Here is a 27,988-nt window from a genome sequence, read left to right on the forward strand (position 1 = left end):
AAAGGTTGTTTACACTGTGATGTATATTATTTGTGGAGGCAAGACGACCACGGTGGGAGGGGGAGTTGAATGATAGCTCTAGGCCTTTCGTGTTGCAATCAACACATCAGGAGCTTGCAATGTTGCAGAATTGGGTGCAGTCCAAGCAAATATGTTTTAGAGGAAGAATTTTTTATCAAATCGAGCAAAAACGTTCCCTATGAACACATTTACTTGGACTTCATCATCCTTTATGCAACATTGCAAGCTCCTGATAATTGCAACACGAAAGACCTAGAGCTATCACTCAACTCTCCCCGCATCTTCTATAGCTTGTTCGCGATATTTGCTTAATATCTCTTAAGTATATACTGAGAATTAACTATATATAAATATATATTTATATTATATATAATGTATATGTTTTAGTTACAGGTCTTTTAGGTTCAGCGCTTCTAATTTTTATTATAATTAGGTACAGGTATACATAACTACAGTTATATGAATTTAGGTGATTTTAATTATCATGCATACTCCAGGTACATTAACAAGTGTAAATTATTGGTAATAAGAAGAGGTCAAGGTCACTGTGTTTCTGCAGGTGTCCCACAGGTCACTGTGTTTCTGCAGGTGTGCCACAGGTCACGGTGTTTCTGCAGGCGTCCCACAGGTCACTGTGTTTCTGCAGGCATCCCACAGGTCACTGTTTCTGCAGGCGTCCCACAGGTCACGGTGTTTCTGCAGGCGTCCCACAGGTCACGGTGTTTTGCAGGCGTGCAGGCAGGCGTCCCACAGGTCACGGTGTTTCTGCAGGAGTCCCACAGGTCACGGTGTTTCTGCAGGTCCCACATCACCACAGGTCACAGTGTTTCTGCAGGCATCCCACAGGTCACGGTGTTTCTGCAGGCATCCCACAGGTCACGGTGTTTCTGCAGGCGTCCCACAGGTCACTGTGTTTCTGCAGGCATCCCACAGGTCACGGTGTTTCTGTTTCTGCAGGCGTCCCACCACGGTGTTTCTGCAGGCGTCCCACAGGTCACTGTTTCTGCAGGCATCCCACAGGTCACGGTGTTTCTGCAGGCGTCCCACAGGTCACGGTGTTTCTGCAGGCGTCCCACAGGTCACGGTGTTTCTGCAGGCGTCCCACAGGTCACTGTGTTTCTGCAGGCGTCCCACAGGTCACGGTGTTTCTGCAGGCGTCCCACAGGTCACGGTGTTTCTGCAGGCGTCCCACAGGTCACGGTGTTTCTGCAGGCGTCCCACAGGTCACGGTGTTTCTGCAGGCGTCCCACAGGTCACGGTGTTTCTGCAGGCGTCCCACAGGTCACGGTGTTTCTGCAGGTGTCCCACAGGTCACGGTGTTTCTGTAGGCATCCCACAGGTCACTGTGTTTCTGCAGGCATCCCACAGGTCATGGTGTTTCTGCAGGTGTCCCACAGGTCACTGTTTCTGCAGGCGTCCCACAGGTCACTGTGTTTCTGCAGGCGTCCCACAGGTCACGGTGTTTCTGCAGGTGTCCCACAGGTCACTGTGTTTCTGCAGGCGTCCCACAGGTCACGGTGTTTCTGCAGGCATCCCACAGGTCACGGTGTTTCTGCAGGCGTCCCACAGGTCACTGTGTTTTTGCAGGCGTCCCACAGGTCACGGTGTTTCTGCAGGCGTCCCACAGGTCACGGTGTTTCTGCAGGCGTCCCACAGGTCACTGTGTTTCTGCAGGCGTCCCACAGGTCACGGTGTTTCTGCAGGCGTCCCACAGGTCACGGTGTTTCTGCAGGCGTCCCACAGATCACGGTGTTTCTGCAGGCGTCCCACAGATCACGGTGTTTCTGCAGGCGTCCCACAGGTCACGGTGTTTCTGCAGGTGTCCCACAGGTCATGGTGTTTCTGCAGGTGTCCCACAGGTCACGGTGTTTCTGCAGGTGTCCCACAGGTCACGGTGTTTCTGCAGGTGTCCCACAGGTCACGGTGTTTCTGCAGGCGTCCCACAGGTCATAGTGTTTCTGCAGGCGTCCCACAGGTCATGGTGTTTCTGCAGGCATCCCACAGGTCACGGTGTTTCTGCAGGTGTCCCACAGGTCACGGTGTTTCTGCAGGCATCCTACGGGTCACGGTGTTTCTGCAGGTGTCCCACGGGTCACAGTGTTTCTGCAGGCGTCCCATGGATTACGGTGTTTCTGCAGGCGTCCCACAGATCACGGTGTTTCTGCAGGCGTCCCACAGATCACGGTGTTTCTGCAGGCGTCCCACAGGTCACGGTGTTTCTGCAGGTGTCCCACAGGTCATGGTGTTTCTGCAGGTGTCCCACAGGTCACGGTGTTTCTGCAGGTGTCCCACAGGTCACGGTGTTTCTGCAGGTGTCCCACAGGACACGGTGTTTCTGCAGGTGTCCCACAGGTCACGGTGTTTCTGCAGGTGTCCCACAGGTCACGGTGTTTCTGCAGGTGTCCCACAGGTCACGGTGTTTCTGCAGGTGTCCCACAGGTCATGGTGTTTCTGCAGGCGTCCCACAGGTCACAGTGTTTCTGCAGGCGTCCCACAGGTCACGGTGTTTCTGCAGGTGTCCCACGGGTCACGGTGTTTCTGCAGGCATCCTACGGGTCACGGTGTTTCTGCAGGTGTCCCACGGGTCACAGTGTTTCTGCAGGCGTCCCATGGATTACGGTGTTTCTGCAGGCGTCCCACAGGTCACGGTGTTTCTGCAGGCGTCCCACAGGCCATGGTGTTTCTGCAGGTGTCCCACGGGTCACGGTGTTTCTGCAGGCGTCCCACGGGTCACAGTGTTTCTGCAGGCATCCCACAGGTCAGTGTTTCTGCAGGTGTCCCACAGGTCACGGTGTTTCTGCAGGCATCCCACAGGTCATGGCAATTTTCAATGTTAACACTATTTTTGAGTGTTGGGAATTAGTAAGTAAATAACTTCATTTATTTAGCCACAGGTACATGTATATGTGTGACCCCAGGTACACGCAAGTACAATTAGCATACATTGTAAAATTTGTATAAATTACCCTAGGATAACCCCGACAACTTGTGAAGGAACAGATGAAGCTAAAGTTGTTCTCCAAGCTTGACGGTCACCGACAGTAGGTAAGCTTGATGGTGACTAACAGTAGGTAAGCTTGATGGTGACTGACAGTAGGTAAGCTTGACACAGCAGGCAGAGGCCAGCTTGAACACTGCCACCACAGGTAAGACAGAGAGAGGTAACACATGTCTTTATACTTGGAAGAGAATTCCGTGCCTTGAGGGAGAGGAGGTGCCTTAACAAGGGTGAGAGGAGCTCTTGATCCAAGGAACTGAAGTTATCCTCCCCTTCCTCAGATTGAACCTAAACATTTCTCTTTACCCTAGGCTCTGTATGACCTTTCTTAGTCTTCCAACTGATGCCTTTAATAAGAAGTTTTTATTTCTACAAGTACATGTACAAGGGATATAGGCCTATAGAAAGCCGCTTGTTATGCAGAGCGTTTCCCACAAATTAGGTCAGTTTTGTCCCAGGATGCGACCCACACCAGTCGACTAATACCCAGGTACTGTGCCTATTTTACTGATGTGTGAACAGGGACAGCAGGTGTCCTATGGAAACACGTCCTAATGTTTTCCAGCCGTACCTGGGAATCAATCCCCAGACCACAGTGTATGAATTGTGTATGCTAGCGATTGAACTAGGGAACACCTACAAACCTTCTAATATAAACCTACAAACCTTCTAATATAAAATAATTCCAATTATGAATGTATAGGTATTTTGTCATAATTTTTATGTACAGTAGAACCCCTGTATCCACAGATTTGGTTTCAGTGATCCACGATTTGCCATGGACCAAAAATAACCCTTAACCTTGCTTAATAATGACCCCAAAGTGCAAAAATTGTGATGCTGACAGTTCTTTAAAGCCTAAGAGAAGCTGTGAAGTGCTTCCCATCAATGAAAAAGTTCTATTTCTTGACTTATTGCGCATAATTTATCAAACTTTATCATAGGTATATATGTAAATGAAAAAAAAAATCCATGTAGGGTTTGCTACTATCCACGTTTTCGGGTATCTACGGTGGCCTGGTGGCTAAAGCTCCCGCTTCACACTCGGAGGGCCCGGGTTCGATTCTCGGCGGGTGGAAACATTTCGACATGTTTCCTTACACTTGTTGTCCTGTTCACCTAGCAGCAAATAGGTACCTGGGTGTTAGTTGACTGGTGTGGGTCGCATCCTGGGGGACAAGATTGAGGACCCCAATGGAAATAAGTTAGTCCTTGATGACGTACTGAGTTTCTTGGGTTATCCTGGGTGGCTAACCCTCTGGGGTTAAAAATCCTAACGAAATCTTATCCTATCTTCACGGTAGGCCTTGGAACATATCCCCAGCAGATATGGGGGGACTACTGTACTGCAATATGCTGAAAATTAAATTAGAAAAGATTCTTACTCACCACTAATGTAATTTACAGTAGTGTAATAATCTGAAAAAAAAAAAAAGCAGCTCACTTTATGGCAGCCCAAATAAATTCTTCCAATGCTTAGCTGTGTTACTATAGCTGTAGAACCTTTTTTTTTTTTTCTCTCCAGATTTTAAATTCATGACAGCACTGGTTGTCTGATACTAACTCACATACAACCCTGTTGAACACTAACTCCTGTTTACTTGAATAATTGGGGACTTTATAAAGGTTTGTTAGTGAACTAATTTCAGACCACAAAGAAGTAACTTGCTATAATACTATTAAAAAAATAGTTATAACTACGACCGTAATTTTTAAAGGGGTGGATCGGTAAGCCAGTGAAAGGCCTCGGTCAGATGACCAAAAGCTCCAATGGCGGGTCATCACATGACTAAGACCCACATCAAGAAACACTTGTCCTGTTTCCTGACAAACCTTACCTAACCTAATATTTAATGTATTTTGGTAATAGAAATACAATACTACCTTAGATCACTGTATTTTTGTGAGATTGGGGAGCATCAGGTCTTATCAGATATAAACTTATTTTCTCCAAGTACGTATTTCACTTCACAAACGCTTAACTCTTCAAATGGGTAGTCAGACACCTAAAGTCAGCACCTGACCACATGGGCTGTGGTTTGTACGTCAGTTTGTGTGGCCAGCAGTAACAGCCTGGTTGATCAGGCCCTGATCCACTGTGAGGCCTGGTCAAGGACCAGGTCTCGGGGACATTACCATTTTACCTACGAGGTGCACAACTATCAGGGTGACGAGAGCAAGAGATGTTTTAAGTACGTATTGTACCTGCATAACAAATATCATACTTGGATTTATATTTTATGATAAAATATTAGGCCAAGTTATGTTTATATTTTTATTTATAATTTTGGTCAGTATCATGAAGTCAGATTTGGGAATGGAAAGTATTTAGTGATCTGGGGCCCAGAAGCTGCACTTACTCCAAGCAGCAGGTTGGTAGTCTGCATTGTTGATCATTAGGGCTTAGGCTGTTAGGAATCAGTTTTATTTTTAGTTTTGTTAAAGGTTAAATACTGTACTCTAGATTTTAGATTTTGCCACCAAAGTGACTAGTTTATTGTGCAACCCATATCCATCCTGTGGACAATAGCTCAAGAGCATATGGATACACAAAAGGCTTAGGAACCAGACACCAAAAGGGTTTACAGGAATACATTTGGTTTATATCTACAGTTTACTTATCTGTTACAAGCAAGTTTAGGAAATTTGTTTAATACTATGTATGTACTGTACTCTGATTATAGTGTTGTTAGTTTTTTGTTTGTGTTGCCTGTTAAATGTATTATGTTGTAATTTGCCTATATGTTTCTCTTCTCTCTTTTGATTGATATGGCTATTGAATTTTGAAATATGAAATTATTGGTCTTAACTCTTTCTCTCTGGAAGTCTAGACTAATTTTTAATTACATTCTGTACTGCAGTGTTTTTGTCAGAAGCTAAAAATACAATATAAAAGACAAAATTCTGATATAATAGTTTGTGCATGCATCAGTAATGTAGAATATGTATAGATTTGTATTATTCTTTCCCATGTAAATATCCAGTCTTTCATTGCCCATACTTTTTGTTACTTTCATTACTTTGGTCTTTACTTTGTTTACTTGTGTCTTTTGATATATACCTTCCCAAATTCCTCCATCAACCTTTGCAACTTTTCAGAATATCCCAAAAGAACTGTAATTGAATAATAAAATATCCATGTTCAGGAGACATCTTTCAGATGTGTAATAAATTTTCCTGATTGATTTATTGTGCAGACAAAGTATGGGTCAACAAGCATGAAAATCATCCCTCTCCAAGGGACTACAACCAGATAGTGGCAAGATTGTGGGCAGCAGATCAAAGACTATGAGCACTGAAGATCTTAATTCTCTGATTTTGGCTTCACTGGTTCACCCCAAAAAACGAAATGGTGGATTATCCAGTAATATTCAAGCTCCAGCCACTGTTTGCAGGTTTGTTTGTATGTACTTGTCACCTTAAAAATGTACACAAATTTACATATCCTTAATTATGTATATATATTGCTATTAATTTTTCCAACCATCTTCAGGGGTATATCCTGCAGTAGCGTCATCCCTAATATTCACTTGCCCTTGCATATTGGACAATTTAATAGAGACTTGAAATATTTTAAGACATTTTACAGATCATTATGGTTATCAGACAGTTTCATTTTTGTTGTACTACATTAGCAGTGGGTGAGAAGGCAGGTTTCTTAAGTACTGTATTTTAACATGCTACATATAATACACAAATAGAAAACTGCTTTTAGAATCCTGCTGTCCTTGTTCACCTAGCAATAAGTAGGTATCTGGGTGTTAGTTGACTGGCATGGGTTGCAGCCTGGGGACAAAATTAATCTAAATTGCTCGATATGCTCTGCATAACCAGGGGCTTTCTATAAAGTATGTCAGTGATGTCTGCTAGGTTTGTATATGTTGTATCATGTACTTGTAGAAATAAAGTATATTATTATTAAATATTAATGATGCCAAAATAACTGAATCTGTGAAATGTTTCTAGTTTGGCAATTTAGTGTTTAGCAGGATGAGGTTTTGAACTTAGTTTATTATTAACTGAAAATAAATTAACATTAATATGAATTTTGGCATTTTGATAAGTCTGATTTAATTATTGGGATGCCATAAACCATGAATATTCATTCCTGGTCATACGTATTTTATTATCTGAAAAAGAGTACATCATCTATTTTTATGTGATTATGAATTCAAAATAAAAGAAGAGTATAATATAAGAGAGGCTTGAGAATGTGATTAATGAACAGAGGAAATATTTTACTGCCACGAATGTCTACCCTGATTATTTTGGATTATTTTTAAATTACCTAGGTAGTAGGTTGGTAGACAGCAGCTGCCCAGGGAGGTACTACCGTCCTGCCAAGTGAGTGTAAAACGGAAGCCTGTAATTGTTTTACACAATGGTAGGATTGCTGATGTCTTTTTTTTCTGTCTCATACACATGCAAGGCTTCAGGTACGTCTTGATACTTCTACTTACACTTAGGTCACACTACACATACATGTACAAGCATATATATACACACCTCTCTGGGTTTTCTAATATTTTCTTACTAGTTCTTGTTCTTGTTGTTTATTTTCTCTTACCTCCATGGGGAAGTGGAACAGAATTCTTCCTCCGTAAGCCATGCGTGTTGTAGGAGGCAACTAAAATGCCGGGAGCAAGGGGCTAGTAACCTCTTCTCCTGTATATATTACTAAATGTAAAAGGAGAAACTTTCGTTTTTCCTTTTGGGCCACCCCGCCTCGGTGGGATACGGCCGGTGTGTTGAAAGAAAGAAGAAGACACATGCAAGATTTCAGGTACGTCCTGCTACTTCTACTTACACTTAGGTCACACTACACATACATGTACAAGCATATATATACACACCTCTCTGGGTTTTCTTCTATTTTCTTTCTAGTTCTTGTTCTTGTTTATTTCCACTTACCTCCATGGGGAAGTGCAACAGAATTCTTCCTCCATAAGCCATGCGTGTTGTAAGAGGCGACTAAAATGCCAGGAGCATGGGGCTAGTAACCCCTTCTCCTGTATATATTACTAAATGTAAAAGGAGAAACTTTCGTTTTTCCTTTTGGGCCACCCCGCCTCGGTGGGATACGGCCGGTGTGTTGAAAAAAAAAAATTAAATTGGCATTTATTTTGTTTAAAAAATTGGCCAAATTACAGACTTCTGTGCACTTGCAGGGTAGTTGAATGGGTGGTTTCTTGTGCAAAGCAATAGAATGGAAGGCATACTAGAAAAATTCGTAAGAATTTGGCTGAATAGAGCATTGGAATTGGCTCAAAATAGAACTCAGTGGGCGAAATTGCTGATGTGTAAATTGCACTCAGACCACTAAATTTGTGCCTGCATGATTTGGAAAATTTTCCATGAAATTTTGTACTTTTGGTGTCATTACTTTCAGAAAAAGATTCTTTACCATTTTTTTTTTTTTCAAATGAACACAAAGAGCAACATTAATTTTGTTGTCACCCTCAGAAATAATTTCGTGTAATTCAGTAGAGAAATTCCCTGCAACCATGTGGTCAGTAGGGAACAAAAAGGCACAAAATACCATGACTGGAGCAATACACAAATAACCCACACACAGGAGAGAAGGTTATGATGACGTTTTGGTCCGACCTGGACTTGTAAATAGTCCAAGTCAGACTGAAATATTGCTGTAAGGCTTCTGTCTCCTGTGTAAGGTAATGTGGTTAGCAGAAGCACATTCACCAGAAAATTTAATGTTATGCAAATTTATTATTTTTATTTATTATCACACTGGCCAATTCCCACCAAGGCAGGGTGGCCCAAAAAAGAAAAACTTTCACCATCATTCACTCCATCACTGTCTTGCCAGAAGGGTGCTTTACACTACAGTTTTTAAACTGCAACATTAACACCCCTCCTTCAGAGTGCAGGCACTGTACTTCCCATCTCCAGGACTCAAGTCCGGCCTGCCAGTTTCCCTGAACCCCTTCATAAATGTTACTTTGCTCACACTCCAACAGCACATCAAGTATTAAAAACCATTTGTCTCCATTCACTCCTATCAAACACACTCACACATGCCTGCTGGAAGTCCAAGCCCCTCGCACACAAAACCTCCTTTACCCCCTCCCTCCAACCTTTCTTAGGCCGACCCCTACCCCGCCTTCCTTCCACTACAGACTGATACACTCTTGAAGTCACTCTGTTTTGCTCCATTCTCTCTACATGTCCGAACCACCTCAACAACCCTTCCTCAGCCCTCTGGACAACAGTTTTGGTAATCCCGCACCTCCTCCTAACTTCCAAACTACGAATTCTCTGCATTATATTCACACCACACATTGCCCTCAGACATGACATCTCCACTGCCTCCAGCCTTCTCCTCGCTGCAACATTCATCACCCATGCTACACACCCATATAAGAGCGTTGGTAAAACTATATTCTCATACATTCCCCTCTTTGCCTCCAAGGACAAAGTTCTTTGTCTCCACAGACTCCTAAGTGCACCACTCACCCTTTTCCCCTCATCAATTCTATGATTCACCTCATCTTTCATAGACCCATCCGCTGACACGTCCACTCCCAAATATCTGAATACATTCACCTCCTCCATACTCTCTCCCTCCAATCTGATATCCAATCTTTCATCACCTAATCTTTTTGTTATCCTCATAACCTTACTCTTTCCTGTCTTCACTTTTAATTTTCTTCTTTTGCACACCCTACCAAATTCATCCACCAGTCTCTGCAATTTCTCTTCAGAATCTCCCAAGAGCATAGTGCCATCAGCAAAGAGCAACTGTGACAACTCCCACTTTATGTGTGATTCTTTATCTTTTAACTCCACGCCTCTTGCCAAGACCCTCGCATTTACTTCTCTTACAACCCCATCTATAAATATATTAAACAACCACGGTGACATCACACATCCTTGTCTAAGGCCTACTTTTACTGGGAAATAATTTCCCTCTTTCCTACATACTCTAACTTGAGCCTCACTATCCTCGTAAAAACTCTTCACTGCTTTCAGTAACCTACCTCCTACACCATACACATGCAACATCTGCCACATTGCCCCCCTATCCACCCTGTCATACGCCTTTTCCAAATCCATAAATGCCACAAAGACCTCTTTAGCCTTATCTAGGCTTTAGGAAAGGTAGGGGGTGTGTGGACCAGGTGTTTACAGTGAAACATATAAGTGAACAGTATTTAGATAAGGCTAAAGAGGTCTTTGTGACATGTAGAGAGAATGGAGCGAAACAGAATGACTTCAAGAGTGTATCAGTCTGTAGTGGAAGGAAGGCGGGGTAGGGGTCGGCCTAGGAAAGGTTGGAGGGAGGGGGTAAAGGAGGTTTTGTGTGCGAGGGGCTTGGACTTCCAGCAGGCATGCGTGAGTGTGTTGGATAGGAGTGAATGGAGACGAATGGTTTTTAATACTTGACGTGCTGTTGGAGTGTGAGCAAAGTAACATTTATGAAGGGGTTCAGGGAAACCGGCAGGCCGGACTTGAGTCCTGGAGATGGGAAGTACAGTGCCTGCACTCTGAAGGAGGGGTGTTAATGTTGCAGTTTAAAAACTGTAGTGTAAAGCACCCTTCTGGCAAGACAGTGATGGAGTGAATGATGGTGTAAGTTTTTCTTTTTCGGGCCACCCTGCCTTGGTGGGAATCGGCCAGTGTGATAATAAAAAAAAATTGTGTGTTTCACTGTAAACACCTGGTCCACACACCCCCTAACTTTCCTAAACCCTCCTTGTTCATCTGCTATCCTATTCTCCGTCTTACTCTTAATTCTTTCAATAATAACTCTACCATACACTTTACCAGGTATACTCAACAGACTTATCCCCCTATAATTTTTGCACTCTCTTTTGTCCCCTTTGCCTTTATACAAAGGAACTATGCATGCTCTCTGCCAATCCCTAGGTACCTTACCCTCTTCCATACATTTATTAAATAATTGCACCAACCACTCCAAAACTATATCCCCACCTGCTTTTAACATTTCTATCTTTATCCCATCAATCCCGGCTGCCTTACCCCCTTTCATTTTACCTACTGCCTCACGAACTTCCCCCACACTCACAACTGGCTCTTCCTCACTCCTACAAGATGTTATTCCTCCTTGCCCTATACACGAAATCACAGCTTCCCTATCTTCATCAACATTTAACAATTCCTCAAAATATTCCCTCCGTCTTCCCAATACCTCTAACTCTCCATTTAATAACTCTCCTATTTTTAACTGACAAATCCATTTGTTCTCTAGGCTTCCTTAACTTGTTAACCTCACTCCAAAACTTTCTCTTATTTTCAACAAAATTTGTTGATAACATCTCACCCACTCTCTCATTTGCTCTCTTTTTACATTGCTTCACCACTCTCTTAACCCTTCTCTTTTTCTCCATATACTCTTCCCTCCTTGCATCACTTCTACTTTGTAAAAACTTCTCATATGCTAACTTTTTCTCCCTTACTACTCTCTTTACATCATCATTCCACCAATCGCTCCTCTTCCCTCCCGCACCCACTTTCCTGTAACCACAAACTTCTGCTGAACACTCTAACACTACATTTTTAAACCTACCCCATACCTCTTCGACCCCATTGCCTATGCTCTCATTAGCCCATCTATCCTCCAATAGCTGTTTATATCATACCCTAACTGCCTCCTCTTTTAATTTATAAACCTTCACCTCTCTCTTCCCTGATGCTTCTATTCTCCTTGTATCCCATCACCTTTTACTCTCAGTGTAGCTACAACTAGAAAGTGATCTGATATATCTGTGGCCCCTCTATAAACATGTACATCCCGAAGTCTACTCGACAGTCTTTTATCTACCAATACATAATCCAACAAACTACTGTCATTTCGCCCTACATCATATCTTGTATACTTATTTATCCTCTTTTTCTTAAAATATGTATTACCTATAACTAAACCCCTTTCTATACAAAGTTCAATCAAAGGGCTCCCATTATCATTTACACCTGGCACCCCAAACTTACCTACCACACCCTCTCTAAAAGTTTCTCCTACTTTATCATTCAGATCCCCTACCACAATTACTCTCTCACTTGGTTCAAAGGCTCCTATACATTCACTTAACATCTCCCAAAATCTCTCTCTCTCTCCTCTACATTCCTCTCTTCTCCAGGTGCATACACGCTTATTATGACCCACTTTTCGCATCCAACCTTTACTTTAATCCACGTAATTCTTGAATTTACACATTCATATTCTCTTTTCTCCTTCCATAACTGATCCTTCAACATTACTGCTACCCCTTCCTTTGCTCTAACTCTCTCAGATACTCCAGATTTAATCCCATTTATTTCCCCCCACCGAAACTCCCCTACCCCCTTCAGCTTTGTTTCACTTAGGGCCAGCACATCCAACTTCTTTTCATTCATAACATCAGCAATCATCTGTTCCTTGTCATCCGCACTACATCCACGCACATTCAAGCATCCCAGTTTTATAAAGTTTTTCTTCTTCTCTTTTTTAGTAAATGTCTACAGGAGAATGGGTTACTAGCCCATTGCTCCCGGCATTTTAGTCGCCTCATATGACACGCATGGCTTACGGAGGAAAGATTCTTTTCCACTTCCCCATGGACAATAGAAGAAATAAAGAAGAACAAGAGCTATTTAGAAAAAGGAGAAAAACCTAGATGTATGTATATATATATGCATGTGCGTGTCTGTGAAGTGTGACCAAAGTGTAAGTAGGAGTAGCAAGATATCCCTGTTATCTAGTGTGTTTATGAGACAGAAAAAGAAACCAGCAATCCTACCATCATGAAAAACAGTTACAGGTTTCTGTTTCACAGTCATCTGGCAGGACAGTAGTACTTCCCTGGGTGGTTGCTGTCTACCAACCTACTACAACCTACAATTTGAACTTGTGGAACCAACCTGTACTTAACGAGAACTCTTGTTCAGGCCTTCCTTTCTCATCACAGTTGTATAGTAGCACTGTAAGATTTTTTTTCATATTAAGATAAATTTAAGTGGTGCACCTCTCTTGTTTTTTTCTGCTCAATCCACTCTGCCAACTTTCCTGTCTTGTTTAGCTTTTGTGACCGGTTTGTCATTTTTTCCACGAAGGCGCTACCTGAGGTACTTGTTGCACAAGCTCATATCTTCACATTGCTCTTTCTAATTGTGCAAATTGATACCTCATTCAGTCCATAGGTTCACATGGTTTCCTCCACACATAAGCCTTTAAGCTTATGAAGATCTGTTTTCTTCATAGCACCAAGACCATGGTTGTGCTTCATTGCACTTCCAGGATCATTCCCTTCCTCTTGGGTGCCATGGTTACTGTAGAGATGAGAAATGATAGCATAGATTTAAAATAGATTTGTTGACACAGGCAGAGTCTGGTATTGGGCATGTACGAATATTATTTTTATTACAGTAATGACCAAGTGCCAAACCTCCAGGTCATACAGTGCTGGCACATATGAACAAAGCACCAAGACGAGGGAGGTTGTATACATTATGTAAGCCTCCTCTGAAAGACAGTGGACTCGCTCATAGGCTCACTCACTTGGTGCATGACACATTTTTTCCCTACATACACCTTGCTGTGTAAACTAGCTAATACGACATGTTCGCCAAAAATATGCCGCAATTTTGTAAACGTGTTAATGCAAAAAAGCATAAATATATTGCATGTTAGTAGACAGTCTACTGCACTGTAAAACAGATACTGACTTGGAATATCTAGATATGACCATGTCAGTTAAATACTGTGCTAAGAAAGGCATTCAGGCTATGACAGTTAAATGCCTGGTAACAATGGCCTGTCCTTCTCAGCTCCATGTGTTTCATGTTTGTGATTGTTTATATTCTAGTTCAAGGAATGGGACTTTACCTTCCCTTCCTTGGATCAGCCCTGAATGCCTTTCATTTCTCAGGTGCTATATGACCCCTACAGGTTTAGTACTTCCCTATGAATAAAATTAAATTATGGATTTTACCTTTGGTGATTTTTTTTGTATTCTTTATTGCCAAGAGAGCTGAGTGAGGGAAGTAAAGGAGGTTTTGTGGGTGAGGGGCTTCGGCAACAGCCTTGTGCGACCATGTTAGATAGGAGTGAGTAATGTAACTATCAACAGGAATATCATCAAACACTGGAACAGGCATATGGTGCGTAACCTGAAGACTCCCTGTCTTCAAGAATAATATAAGCAGCTACAAGAAGAAAAACAAACTCCATAGTTGACCTGAGAGGTTGTGACAGCTACAGTCTCTTTACACTCAGGTAAATTTATAAACTACATGCTGAATGACAAAGGTCTTTACAGTGTTAAAATATCCATGCTAGGGAAACATTGTTGTCAGCTCTTTTATTTATACAGTCATACCTTGCTTTGCATCATTTCAGCCTACATCAAATTCACTTTTATGTCACTTTTCTAGAGTAAATTTCAGTTCAATGAATGTCATTATGTCTGATTTTACACCACTCAGCAACGTCACCTACATCACAATTTTTAATTGTGTTCGTTATTCTTTAAAAGTTATGACTAAAATGTGTTTTTAGTGTTCTTTAAGGTTTAGCAATAGTTATACAGTGGACCCTCGACTAACGCTATTAGTCCGTTCCTGAGAGCTCATCGTTAGTCAGAATAATCGTTAGTCAAGTTAATTTTCCCCATAAGAAATAATGGAAATCAAATTAATCCGTGCAAGACACCCAAAAGTATTGAAAAAAAAAAATTTTAATACACACAAACTGAAGAAGACATGCACAGTTACATGACACTTACCTTTATTGAAGATCTGGTGATGATTGATGGGATGGGAAGAGGGGAGTGTGTTGATGGTCTTACCTTAGGTCAGTGTCCCAGGATGCGACCCACACCAGTCGACTAACACCCGGGTACCCATTTTTACTGATGTGGAACATAGACAACAGGTGGAAAGAAACACGTCCAAAGTTTCTACTCTGGCTGGGAATCGAACCCAGGCCCTCACCGTGTGAAGCGAGAGCGTTAACCACCAGGCCACCAGGCAAGTCCTTTTTCGGGGTTACTTCCCTTCTTCTTTTAATGCCACTAGGACCAGCTTGAGAGTCACTGGACCTCTGTCGCACAACATATCTGCCCATAGAGGCCTGTACCTCCCGTTCCTTTATGACATTCCTAAAGTGTTTCACAACATTGTCAGTGTCACCATTAAACACTTGTTCAGGTTTCAGTCCTTCACTGTCTATGTACTCCTTGAATTCCTGCACATATTAGGTGATGAAAGATTGGATATCAGATTGGAGGGAGAGAGTATGGAGGAGGTGAACGTATTCAGATATTTGGGAGTGGACGTGTCAGCGGATGGGTCTATGAAAGATGAGGTGAATCATAGAATTGATGAGGGAAAAAGAGTGAGTGGTGCACTTAGGAGTCTGTGGAGACAAAGAACTTTGTCCTTGGAGGCAAAGAGGGGAATATATGAGAGTATAGTTTTACCAACGCTCTTATATGGGTGTGAAGCGTGGGTGATGAATGTTGCAGCGAGGAGAAGGCTGGAGGCAGTGGAGATGTCATGTCTGAGGGCAATGTGTGGTGTGAATATAATGCAGAGAATTCGTAGTTTGGAAGTTAGGAGGAGGTGCGGGATTACCAAAACTGTTGTCCAGAGGGCTGAGGAAGGGTTGTTGAGGTGGTTCGGACATGTAGAGAGAATGGAGCGAAACAGAATGACTTCAAGAGTGTATCAGTCTGTAGTGGAAGGAAGGCGGGGTAGGGGTCGGCCTAGGAAAGGTTGGAGGGAGGGGGTAAAGGAGGTTTTGTGTGCGAGGGGCTTGGACTTCCAGCAGGCATGCGTGAGCGTGTTTGATAGGAGTGAATGGAGACAAATGGTTTTTAATACTTGACGTGCTGTTGGAGTGTGAGCAAAGTAACATTTATGAAGGGATTCAGGGAAACCGGCAGGCTGGACTTGAGTCCTGGAGATGGGAAGTACAGTGCCTGCACTCTGAAGGAGGGGTGTTAATGTTGCAGTTTAAAAACTCTAGTGTAAAGCACCCTTCTGGCAAGACAGTGATGGAGTGAATGATGGTGAAAGTTTTTCTTTTTCGGGCCACCCTGCCTTGGTGGGAATCGGCCAGTGTGATAATAAAAAAATAAAATAATTTTTCAGCTGCTTTTTGGTCCAAACTGGCAGCCTCACCATGCCTTATCACACTATGTATGCCACTACGATTCTTAAATCTCTCAAACCAACCTTTGCTGGCCTTAAATTCACTCACATCACTACTAGTTGCTGGCATTTTTCTAATTAAATCGTCATGCAACTTCCTAGCCTTTTCACATATGATCGCTTGAGAAATGCTATCTGTTTTTCGTTTATCCATACCAATAACAGTCTCTCAACATCTTCTATCACTTGCGATCTCAGTTTCGAAAACATAGTTGCACCTTTGGCAAGAACAGCTTCCTTGATTGCCGTTTTTTTGGCCACAATAGTAGCGATGGTTGATTGGGGTTTTGTGTACAGCCTGGCCAGCTCGGAGACATGCACTCCACTTTCATACTTAGCAATGATCTCTTTCTTCATATCCATAGTAATTCTCACCCTTTTTGCTGTTGGGTTGGCACTAGAAGCTTTCTTGGGGCCCATGGTGACTTATTTTGCAGGTGCAATCACTAAAAAGGCTGTGATAATATGAAATGTTCCGATTGTATGCTTGGAAGCGACCGCGGTGGCTGGCTGGCTTGTAAACACTGGCCAGAAGTGGACGCGTCTCAGACGGAACGAATAGTGTTGGTAGAGTTTTTTAGCGCTAATCGAGGCAAAATTTTTGCAGTAAAATGTATCGCTAGTCAGATTTATCGTTAATCGATGCCATCGCTGGTCGGGGGTCCACTGTATTCTTTCACAAGTTATTTACGCTAGTTTTATGGTGTTGTCATTTTAAGGCATTATGTCTGGTTTACGTCAAAAACTGCATTACATCACGGTTCTTGGAACCATTTAATGATGTAGGACAGGGTATGACTGTAGTTTTACTGCATTCTATTTTACTGTGTTTTTAGAGGTTTTCTTAGAAATTCCTATACTTTGACTACAAACTTTCAGAAGTTAAATATGCGGATGCTTAGTACTACGTATGATTTTTGCTGAGCAGGCAGTGTTAGTTTTTAGTTTGATGTGAATAAAAGCATGTTTTGCTTCAAACAAGCTTTATCAAGTTATATGAACTTGATAGAGCTTGGCATAAGTAAAACATAATAACATATTGTTTGTAGTCATAGCTTTATATTTCCTATCATATGTACAGCTTGGTTTGCATGTTTTTGTAGTCTTAATAAATTCCACTGACTTGTTGCAAAAACCTGTTTGTTTACAAATACAGTGGACCCCTGCCTTATGAACGCATCGCGTTACGCTAAATCCGCCATACGAAGCATTTGAACACAAAAATTTTGCCTCGCCTCGCGATAAAAAACTCTCCTTACGTGATTCATCCAGGACACGTCCCACGTGTAGCCTCAGTGCCAGTGTTTACAAGCCAGCTAGTGCGGTCGCATCTACCCATACATTTGGTACATTTCACATTATCCCAGTGTTTTTAGTGCTTGTAACTGCAAAATAAGCCATGGACCCCAAGAAAGCTTCTAGTGCCATCCCTGTGGTAAAAAGGGCAAGAATTAGTATGGAATTGAAAAAAAGAGATTAAGGAAATGCGTGCAAAGTGGGTTGAACTGCAAACCTTTACGGATGAAAATCACCCTGACACAGCTACTGCAAGCCGTGTTGGCAACCTGCACAATGACAATGTTATGGCCCATTTTAGGAAAGTCTTAAAGGAACAGGAGGTACAGAGCTCTATGGATTTGTTGTGCGAGAGGTCCAGTGACTCTCAGGCTGGTCCTAGTGGCATTAAAAGAAGGGAAGTAACCCCGGAAGAGGACTTGCTACCTCAAGTCCTAATGGAAGGGGATTCCCCTTCTAAACAATAACTTCCACACACTCCCCTCCTCCCATCCCATCAATCATCATCAGATCTTCAATAAACGTAAGTGTCATGTATTCTATTCTTAGTAGAGTAGTAGTTGTGCATGTCTTCTTCAGTTTGTATTAAAATTAATATTTCATGTGGTAAAAAAAAAAAAAAATCATACTTTGGGGTGTCAGGAATGGATTAATTTGATTTCCATTATTTCTTATGGGGAAAAATAATTCGGCTAACGATAATTTCGGCTTACGATGAGCTCTCAGGAACAGATTAATATTGTAAGGTGGGGGTCCACTGTATATTTCCAAATACAGATATACTCTATCTGTCCCCTAAGTGTGTGGACTCGCCAGTACTATTGAAGTCCCTGCCCTGTGAATGAGCAACTTGCCCTTGCTAACAGCATGTACAGTACAAGAAAGAAATTTGACGTGGCATATAATGACCGTTTTAGGGAAAATACTGAGGCTTGTCAGGGTCATGCTCCTCAGTTTGAGAAAATAAACTGAAGTTAAAGGAAAAGAATACCCAATACTAAAAGTAGCACTGATTGGAATGAAAGTTTAAGACAGGTTGGCCATCACTAATCTGGCAATCAGTAATCTGGTTCCATCAGTAATCCAGCACTAATTTCGACTAGCATAATTTCCGGGATTGCCACACCAACCTGCTGCTACTTCTTGTTGGAGCTACTTCTTGCACAAGTCATCCCAATTTCTTTTTTTCCATTTATTGTTATAACCTGCTCACTTTTAGCCTTAGCCATGGGTCTAACGAAGAGAAACGCTTCTCGTTGTGCAAAGCACATATACTGTGCAGTGTCTATAAAAGATAAGGTGGCTTTGAAGCCACTGTCAGTTGCCATCTCAGCTCGCTCAGATAAGCTGTGACCGGTAAATTTTGGCCTACATATGAAAGAATAGGTCTGTGGTATGTGTGCACTATATAAAAAAAATCCTGCGGCACTGCATTGCACGAGAAAAAAAACTATGACCATGTTTTTGGTTAAAATAGTGACTTTGCGGTGTATTTTCATATGGTTTTTATGGTTGTATTCAACGTTTCTTCATCTCGTTTGGTGGAATGGAAGATATATTAAAGAAAGAATTTTGATTGGTTTTAGGACTAACATTACATACAATAAATGGCATAACATTAAGAAACCTAAGAAAACTAATTAAACTTTTTAACTTTCTTATGTAAGTTCCTCTATGAGTGACCTAAGTTTATTAATTTGCTAGGTTGATAAATGGAATGAGTTCTGAAATGAATTAAACAAAAAACTTGTAATAAAACTAGCATTTTTATTTATTTCAAATTAGGATAATGAAACGTTAAATGATAAAACTTGGTCTATTTACAAAACAAGGACATTGGTATACAATACACATATTTCAACAGTGTGAATATTGTCACTATACACAGCTCAGTTATTTTCTCAATTAGGTCAGTAAAAGTGTGTGAAAAATAGTTTTAGGAATAAATGTTTTGCCATAAGTTGAAAAAGTATTCTTCAGAAATCATTACTTTTTTTCTCCATAGGCTTTTCAGTTTTTTCATCTAAAAATCTGGCAAAATATCTACCCCTGAAACATGAAAAGCAAAAGGACATATGGTACTGTATATGAAAAACATTCAGAGCATTTTGTATTTTTTTTTTTTAAATAAATAATAACATACAGTATATACAGTCATTAACAAGTTTGGCAACCACTGGTTTTGTCTTACATAAACTGAATATCATGTATGAACCTCACTGGCCAATTACAAAGAATTATGAAAGATGTTCAAAACCACCACCAATTATGAGGTCAAACAATAATACCTTCACACATACATGGCTTAACTACCAGTTAGAGCACTAGATTTGAAAGTGCTATCATGGCATCGTGATTTAAAATTCTCAATAACATGAATGTTAACTACAACCAAAATATGAAATATGATGAATGGGAGCAGGACTTACAAATCCAAGACACTGACCACGTCATAACTTACTAAAACATTCTACAGTGTTTTTACATATTGAAACAGTAATATCCTGCAAAAAAATTTGCATCTTTTATTATATTAATAAGTGGTTCAGTAAGCTTAACTTTATTGGGTATCTGTTTCCATTTTTTATAACATTGAAAGGTATCAAAAAAATGCTTTTGAGTGTTCAAAACACTGAAAAATCTACATATCATAATAAACATTTATATTGTGACTAGACACACAAAAAATTATGCTAATCAAGTTTACTCTACCATGCAACTGAAATCTTTATTGCCAACTTTACTTAGGGTCCATACCTGGTCACTATATGCAAGGCGGAGTAATAACGTCATCGCTAGAAGTTGTCTATGTCTATAATCTTTGGTTTACAGGTTCATGATACACATTACTGTACAATGCTTGTCTTCTGGTTCAATATTTGTACTGATAATTACATAATGTAGTATGTTGTATAGTGACCCGTCATATGAAAAGTGATAAAACTAATGTACAAGTAATGTATTGGCAGTTAATTACTGACAACTTGCAGTTTTTTTTTTTTTTTTTTTTTTTTTTTTTACAGTAATATCAATATTTTTAACTTCTGAAAGAAGGTTCTCACTGTATGGTGTTCTTGTTTCTCCATAGTGTTGTATATTCAATTAGCTCAAAAATTTGTCACAATGGTGCTTCAGGAGTGCACCAAAAGACCTAGCCACAAATTCAAAGATCTTTAGATTAAAGCCTAAGTATAAAGGTTCTAAGCCACTTATACAAATAAGAAACTGCAGTTCCTGAAATGTCTTTTTTACATGACACTGTATGACCCATGTGAGTTTAAGCACTTTTTTTCTTATAATTTTCATGACAACTGTCCCTTATAAACAAGCTAGAGATGGAGACCAGCAAGGTACTATAATCCTACAGCAAATAGCATCCTCTTAATACTTGCACACAATTTTCATATTTGCATAGTAAGCACTTATCACCCTGAACGACATTTATCTTGGCTCAAATGGACTGGCTGGTACTGAACTTAATACTGCACCAATTATTTAAAACTTTTATCAGTACTCAATGTGTTTGGTTTTTTCATAGTTGCACAACAATTCTTTCGTCAGTAACACGTCTTAGTTTGCCATGAACAGCTGTGTCCTGACTAAACAGAGAATGATTGAATCCATGTTGCAACCACAATATGCATTCTAAAAATTTGTCAAGTTCCCTCTGTAGATAATTATTGTATCATACATGTACTTATTAAATACAAGTATTATCTATTTTGAATTTATCACCACAACAGGAACACAGATTAATCACATGCACTTAAAAGTGTATTGCAGCATATTTGTGTAATGTACATTGTAATTATATTTACAGTGCAAGTTCTGGTAATACATTTTTTTTTTCTTAAATTTCAGGAATTGTTCCTCAATATCTTTACTGTATTTTCTTAAAAAACAAACTGACCCAATAAACCTATTCACCACCATCTTGAAACCTGTGATGCATGGAGTCTATAAGTCATCCAAGGTCTTTTAATGCTCATTATTTTGTCTAGTCTTAGAGGGACAGAGTACATTCACACAATATTTCAAAGACTATCAAAATGAGTTTTATTATTTAGTCACAGTATCCACAAGTTTAAATAATTGTACAACTCGCTTGGTTATTCAGCTTTAAATTTTATCTCACACAGTATCAACAAAGTAATTTTGCTATATTCTCACTTTTCTAGTAATTCATGTCTTTAGCTTATTTACAGATTAACTTTAAATATCTCGCATGACAGATTGATCAGAAATTGAAAAGTTGCACTAATACATCCCTTCTAGTGATTGAATTCATTATTCACAATGGGTCTATACAGGATGTAACTTCTTCAATGACATTTGCAAGTTTATTCTTTATGAAAGGTGCCTATTATTCTTGTCTTACTATGACATTTTCGTTTAAGTGATCCTTTAATCTTTGGTCACTCTGTCTTTGTAGTATCTGAAGTTTTGCTGAATTTACTTTTAGAAACAAGGGCTGCAATGATGGCAGTAGATGAGGATGCAGAGGATGATGAAGCAGAAGACGAAGACGATGATGCCAGGACAGGTGAGCAGACCTTATGATGAGAGTCCCAGTCCTTGTGCTGGCAGAAGGGGCCACAGTAACGTGCAACATTGCAACCACTGCAGGTCTCGTGGGCCTTCCTGCCGCAGTTCCAGCACGCCTGGAGGAGAGCCACAGTCAGGGGCGCGTGTGGGGGAGGGGCCAGGACTAGTACGGCAACCTCTTGATTTTCTGGCAAGTTTTGTTTTTTTGTAGTGCTCAACAATGCTTAATTGGCTCTAAAGTGTTGCATGCTGCTTTGCCTAGGATGGTATAAATTTAATTTTATGTGAAAGTGTAAGCCTTTGAATTATACAGAAAAAAAAAAACCTTTGTTCATCTGAATAAGTATTACTTACATTTTTACTTTAAATTTTAAGTTTAATACTAAGCTTTTCCAAGCCACTAGCAGGGTACCGACCAATTATTTATGTAGCAAAGTTAAACTCTGCTCATAACCTCCCTCTCTTCCCAAACTTCTGTACTGAAATTTAAGTAATTCCTACATCTATAGTGTAATCTATTCAAGTTTAAAAATGTGTATGCAAAGTAAAATTTGTACTTCCTTTGTGTTTGGGGATCTGAAGGAAAAAAATTTTTTTTTATGTGCACATTAAAAAATTACAATCTTGTGTATATACATACATTTATTTTTAACACTACAGCTGTCTCCCACCAAGGCAGAATAACCCAACAAAGAAAACATTGTCTTGGAGAAGGGTGCCAATATCAGTACAGATTATTCTTCCCACATTGCAATATTCCCACCCCTTTCAAAATGCAGGCACTATGCTTTCACCTCCAGGACTAAAGTCTGGCTAACTAGTGTCCCTGAATCCCTTTGTGTTACCTAGCTCACAGTCCAACAACATGTCAAATCATAAATATTTATTGCCTTCACTCCTATTTAACATGCTCAGATAAACCTGCTGATGTCCAAGCCCCCTAGACTCAAAACCTTCTCCATTCCCTCCCTCAAACCTAGATTTATACATCCTCCTAGTCATCCTATTTTTCTCCATCCTCTCCAAATGTCCAAACAGCTATACACCTCAGTGTTTAATAGTCAGATGAGCAAACACTGCATGCCACCACCAGACTACTTAGCAAAGCTTAACACAGATTATTTATGAGGAGTGCTAACATGTACAGAAGGCTATCTAATAAGCATTAAATAACTTTTTTACAGCTAAATATTTTAAGTAGATGAAAGGCCAAATATTTTCTTGCATATCTCTTAACCTTCCCTTGCCCCCTCCCCATTCCTCCAGGTTTAATATACCCTGCTTGTTAAATGCTGCCCTCATAATGTACTGATATCGAACAAAATTCAGTAAGATGTGCCTGTATTTTGTGAAGAATGTGCATCCCCTTAAAGATGCTTACTTCTAATATGTCATTCAGTTAGGGTGTGTCAATGATGATAATACAAGAAATGCCAAAGGTATGCATTTTTTATAATACATGTCAACATGCATTTTCCTTACTGGTAATATTAATTACCTGCTACTCCCTCTACAGTGTTTTAAAGAAACTCCTTCCCACCTTCCCCTTACTTCAAGTATTTAAGGTACCTGTTGCTCCCTTCACAGTGTGTTGTAGTGGTGAGCATAAAGCCCTGCTATGGCAAGTGTTGCTGTATAGCCCTTGTGGCTTAGTGCTTCTTTTTGATTATAATAATAATATGGCAAGTGTTTGAAGTACCTGCTGTGGCTCTGCACGAGGCTCCGAGGAGTCTCTTCTCCCTACTTCCCGTAAAAGGGCTTCTACCTTGGCCCTCTCTGCTGCTACAAGCTCCTGGGCTCGAGCCTCTGCTGCACCAACAGCTCGTTGTACTTCTGCTACAGCTGCTCGCCGAACTTCTGATACAGCTTCCTCTGGAAGGCAAAAGGAAGCTACTGTACAGTAACTAGTCTGGAAATGCATACTGAGGATAGTGGACACTGTATATACTACTGTAATACTCTGAGATTTAAATAGCACTTATTTTATTATTACAGTTTAAGTTATGTATTAGTGAATGAATGAATTCAACCAAACGCCATATTCTTTACCCTTGCTAGTTTGATATCAGGCAAAAAAATAATTATATAATAAAAATTCTTGATTCAATTTACATAGCCCTAGAAAACAATGAATATTCAATGGGCCTCTTTAAGTAAAAAAAAGAAACCGATACAGTAGCCCCTGACATCCTACTCTTAAACTCGCTGTATGACCCGTGTACGTTTAGTTCTTCTTTCTGATTGTAATAAAAATAACACTAACATAATGGAGTGTACTCTCATATAGTCCTAGTTCAGTTATTATGATGCCACTTTATCAATTCAAACTATCCCCTCAAGGAAGGTTCCTTGATGTTGGTGAGGGGCTCTTGATTTGGGGAATTGGGTCTGTGCTCCGGTTCCCCGAATTAAGCCTGAATGCCTTCCACATCCCCCCCCCCCAGGCGCTGTATAATCCTCCGGGTTTAGCGCTTCCCCCTTGATTATAATAATAATAATTCAAACTATCAACATGGTGCTGCAAGACAGCATCCATCCAAAGGACCACTTTTATTTCTCCTTTACATCAGTGACCTACAAATGCATTTCAACAACCTAAACCAGTCACATTCACAGATAACACTACCTTTATCTCTTATCCAGATCCAGTTGACTTCAACAACATTGGACTAGAAAAGGTACTGGCTTGGATGGCAACAAGTATTGATAAGACAAATATGTTTGGGAATGAAACTAAAACCATACAATTAAACAAAGATCAAAAATATGCATATCAAATAGAACATACTGAAGGAATGCTGAAACATCCTTGCTGGCTCATACTAGGCAAGTCCTTTTCAAACCCACACTTTAACAAATTATTTTTCCCACCCATTCTCAAGGTATAAACTTTGGTAACCCTATTAATGCATGCAAGTCCCACTCAAATCCAACCCCTTTCACCTGTGTATTTATCCAACCTATATTTGAAGCTACTAAGGTTTTATTTCAATGAGTCTACTAGGCAGTGTGTTTCACTCATCGACTACTCTTATTTCCAAACTAGTAGTTTCCTACATCCTTTCTAAACCTAAATGTATCTAATTTGAATCCATTATTTTGAGTCCTTTCTTGGAGGAATATCCTCAGAACCTTGATTTATGCTCATCTTCTTTGAATATAACAGAAGGCTTTCCTTTTAATGAAAAAAAAAAAAAATGCAAACCCAGAGCTGAATTGATGCCCTGTAATTCAAGGAAACAATTTGGCTGACACTGTACAACAAAACAATGATGACAAATTTTAATATAACAGAGAAAATTAGTGCTTATATACAACAATTATCACTTCATGGGGATCAGGGCTTAGTTATGTTTGTAACAATAATATCACTTCATTAAAGTAACTCACCAGCTTTGCGCTTGACCTCTGATACCCTCTCCTCTGTTGTACGGATAGACTGCGCAACAAGCTCAGCAGCATGACGACGTACCTCTGCATCATAATCAGCTCGCTGTCGGAGATCTGTTGCACCTAAGCCACTTACTCTGGAAATGCCACTGCTCCCATCACGATCTTCCTTTTGCTGCAACATTGTTAGAGCTCGACGAGTCTTCTCCACCATACTTAGGATACACGTCAACATCTGGATGGCAAAGTTTAGATGTGATACACAAGAGACAGGGCAAATACAGCATAGGTATTCAACAAAACTAAATTATAATTAAACAATGAAACTTTACAGATATTTTTATAACAAAACTCCAAGTTGGCTGTGGATACAGGAGTAAGACAATAAATAATGCCAAATAAAATCTGTGATTCCTGTGAAAAGAGTGGACACAATACTGTATACATATATGACTGGAAGAGCCTCCTCAAGGGCACATTATTTGACCTGTAGAGGGTCACACAGCACCTTCGAACTAGGTGATAATCAGGTGTGATCCAAGGAAGGAATGGGAAGCTCCAATTCTTTACATGAAAAGTCCTTCTCCAGCATCAAAGAACCTCCCATGAAGAGTATAGTAGAAGTAGCCATTACAAGGTGTAATGTGAATATTCAAGTGACACAGGGGTAACACTTCAACTACTTTGACCTCTCAAGGGAAGTTTTGATCCTGGCAGGGGGCTTCAATGAATTCTAAGGAACTGAATGCTTCCTTGGATCAAACCTGACTGCCTCCCATCCCCTAGTGCTGTATGAACCTTATGGGTTTAGTGCTCCACCATTTTAATAACTTCTTTTATTCATATTACACTACTGGATGTTTTTAACTCTTTTATACTTAAAACACTAGAATAAAGAAAAATTCAATAGTTATGAGGTATTTATATATTTTTCAAAAGTTTCATCACTTTAATGAAAACATAGGATATATAAAGTACGTATTAACTTTGATAGTATAAAATTATTTACTTTAACATGTGCCCCAAATTAACTAACCATCATAATAATAATAAAAATCTTCATTTTAAAAAAGTACATTATATAATTGATATAGGATTAGTTGACATTAGTGACATGCTTTACAGAAAGCCCCTAGTTATGCAGAGCATTTCAGTCAACCCTAAAATTAACTTTTAACTGAGCGACTTTTATAAACAGCAGGACTGCCTTATCCGCAGGTCTGGTTTCCACAGTTTCAATTATCGGCTGTTTACCCTGGCCTGAAAAAACCCTTAATTTTGCTTAATAATGACACCAAAGTGCAAAAGCAGTGATGGTGACAGTTCTTCAAAGCCTAAGAGAAGCCATGAAGTGCTTCCCATCAGTTAAAAAAGTGCTAATTCTCGACTTAGTGTGCATAATTTATCAAACTGTATCATAGGTATGTATGTAAACAAAAAATTACTTAAATATTGGGTTCACAACTATCTGTGGTTTCGGGTATCCGCGGTAAGTACTGGAACTTATCCCCCCACGGATATGGGGAGACTGCTGTATCTAGTTGATTTGCACGAACACTAAAGTTTACATTCTTTGAGATTAACTCTAAACTATTTAGTTTTTATAAGACAATTTATGTTAAAATCTTGTTCATGATAATGGCTGCAACTGCAACTATGGTAATGCTCAACACAATTAAATATGTTAAGTAATCTCTCAAAAAAAAAAAATTATACAAAAAGATTAAAATATGTACATAAAAATGGTCTTGACAGTTACAGTACAATGTAATTATTTTTAGGGAAAGGCTATAATGACCCATATTGATTTAGCATCTAGACTGAACATAATTTAGGGGAATCATTAAACCCTTATGGGGTTATATAAAACTTTGAGAATGGGAGACAATCAGGTTCAATCAAAGGAAGGGGAGGACAAGTTTAATTCCTTGGATCAAGTTCCCCTCGCCAGAATAAATAGAGTACAAAAATAAGTCAATAATAAAGAAAAAATTCATTAATTATTTGTTAATGATCAAAAGCTCATTGTAATTCCTGTATGACCCTTATAGGTTTAGTGCTTAGCTGTGATTGATGTAAGTCACCAAGAGAACTTTATTACCAGGTCGTAAATGTACTTACAACATGGATGTTCTTCCATTCATCATCTGGTGGAGCTGGGGTACGATAATCTCGAGAATGTAGAGGAGGGTCAGGACTCATGCCCACACTTGGGTAGGGCGGAGAAAAAATGCCAAGCCGCTTTGAGGGTGGTGGGGAGACACCCCCTCCACTACCACCACCACTGTCCCCATTTTCAAAGTACCTAGAAAGATGTCTTAATCTTAAACTGCTAATTTAATATAGTAAAAAGCATAAAGTTAATGCACCCCAAATAAAAAAATATGACTTAAGTCAATCGATTTTTACTTTCAGTTTGGAAAGTGTACCAGACACTGCACTCACCCTTCATGACGACGTTTACTACTAGTAACCTCTGAAGAGAAGAAATCAGTGGGCTCTCCTGCAGTAGATTCCAGCAGTGCTGCTTCATGCACAGCAACGTACTGTGACACCGGCTGCAGAGAC

The 27,988-nt window shown here is 40.1% G+C and overlaps 1 protein-coding gene and 1 long non-coding RNA gene across 16 annotated transcripts in view; one reads left to right on the plus strand and one right to left on the minus strand.

Moving 5' to 3' along the window:
- Window positions 1-27,969, plus strand: LOC128692660 (uncharacterized). 4 transcript variants are annotated; one of them, XR_008407620.2, is made up of 5 exons: window positions 1-343; window positions 6,217-6,414; window positions 14,107-14,252; window positions 21,948-22,220; window positions 27,836-27,969. It is a non-coding gene; the product is annotated as an uncharacterized lncRNA (long non-coding RNA). The 4 variants fall into 4 exon arrangements; XR_008407619.2 differs by lacking the exon at window positions 1-343 and adding an exon at window positions 2,428-2,779; XR_011392610.1 differs by lacking the exon at window positions 1-343 and having other exon boundaries at window positions 2,793-6,414.
- Window positions 19,288-27,988, minus strand: part of nvy (CBFA2/RUNX1 partner transcriptional co-repressor nervy) — a 348,472-nt gene continuing 339,771 nt past the window's right edge. For 9 of the 12 annotated variants that reach the window (XM_053781916.2, XM_053781918.2, XM_053781917.2 and 6 more), the window contains 5 exons: window positions 27,866-27,978; window positions 27,542-27,725; window positions 25,421-25,655; window positions 23,730-23,902; window positions 19,288-22,146 (listed from right to left, as the gene is read on the minus strand). In XM_053781916.2, the coding sequence (XP_053637891.1) occupies window positions 21,901-22,146; window positions 23,730-23,902; window positions 25,421-25,655; window positions 27,542-27,725; window positions 27,866-27,978 (951 nt within the window). In that variant the 3' untranslated portion in view covers window positions 19,288-21,900. Of the gene's footprint in view, window positions 22,289-23,729; window positions 23,903-25,420; window positions 25,656-27,541; window positions 27,726-27,865; window positions 27,979-27,988 lie in introns of all 12 variants that reach the window. The other 3 variants (XM_053781925.2, XM_070089930.1, XM_070089931.1) reach the window with 3 other exon arrangements.

The sequence above is a fragment of the Cherax quadricarinatus genome, chromosome 30, assembly GCF_038502225.1.
Source record: "Cherax quadricarinatus isolate ZL_2023a chromosome 30, ASM3850222v1, whole genome shotgun sequence".
NCBI lineage: Eukaryota > Metazoa > Arthropoda > Malacostraca > Decapoda > Parastacidae > Cherax > Cherax quadricarinatus.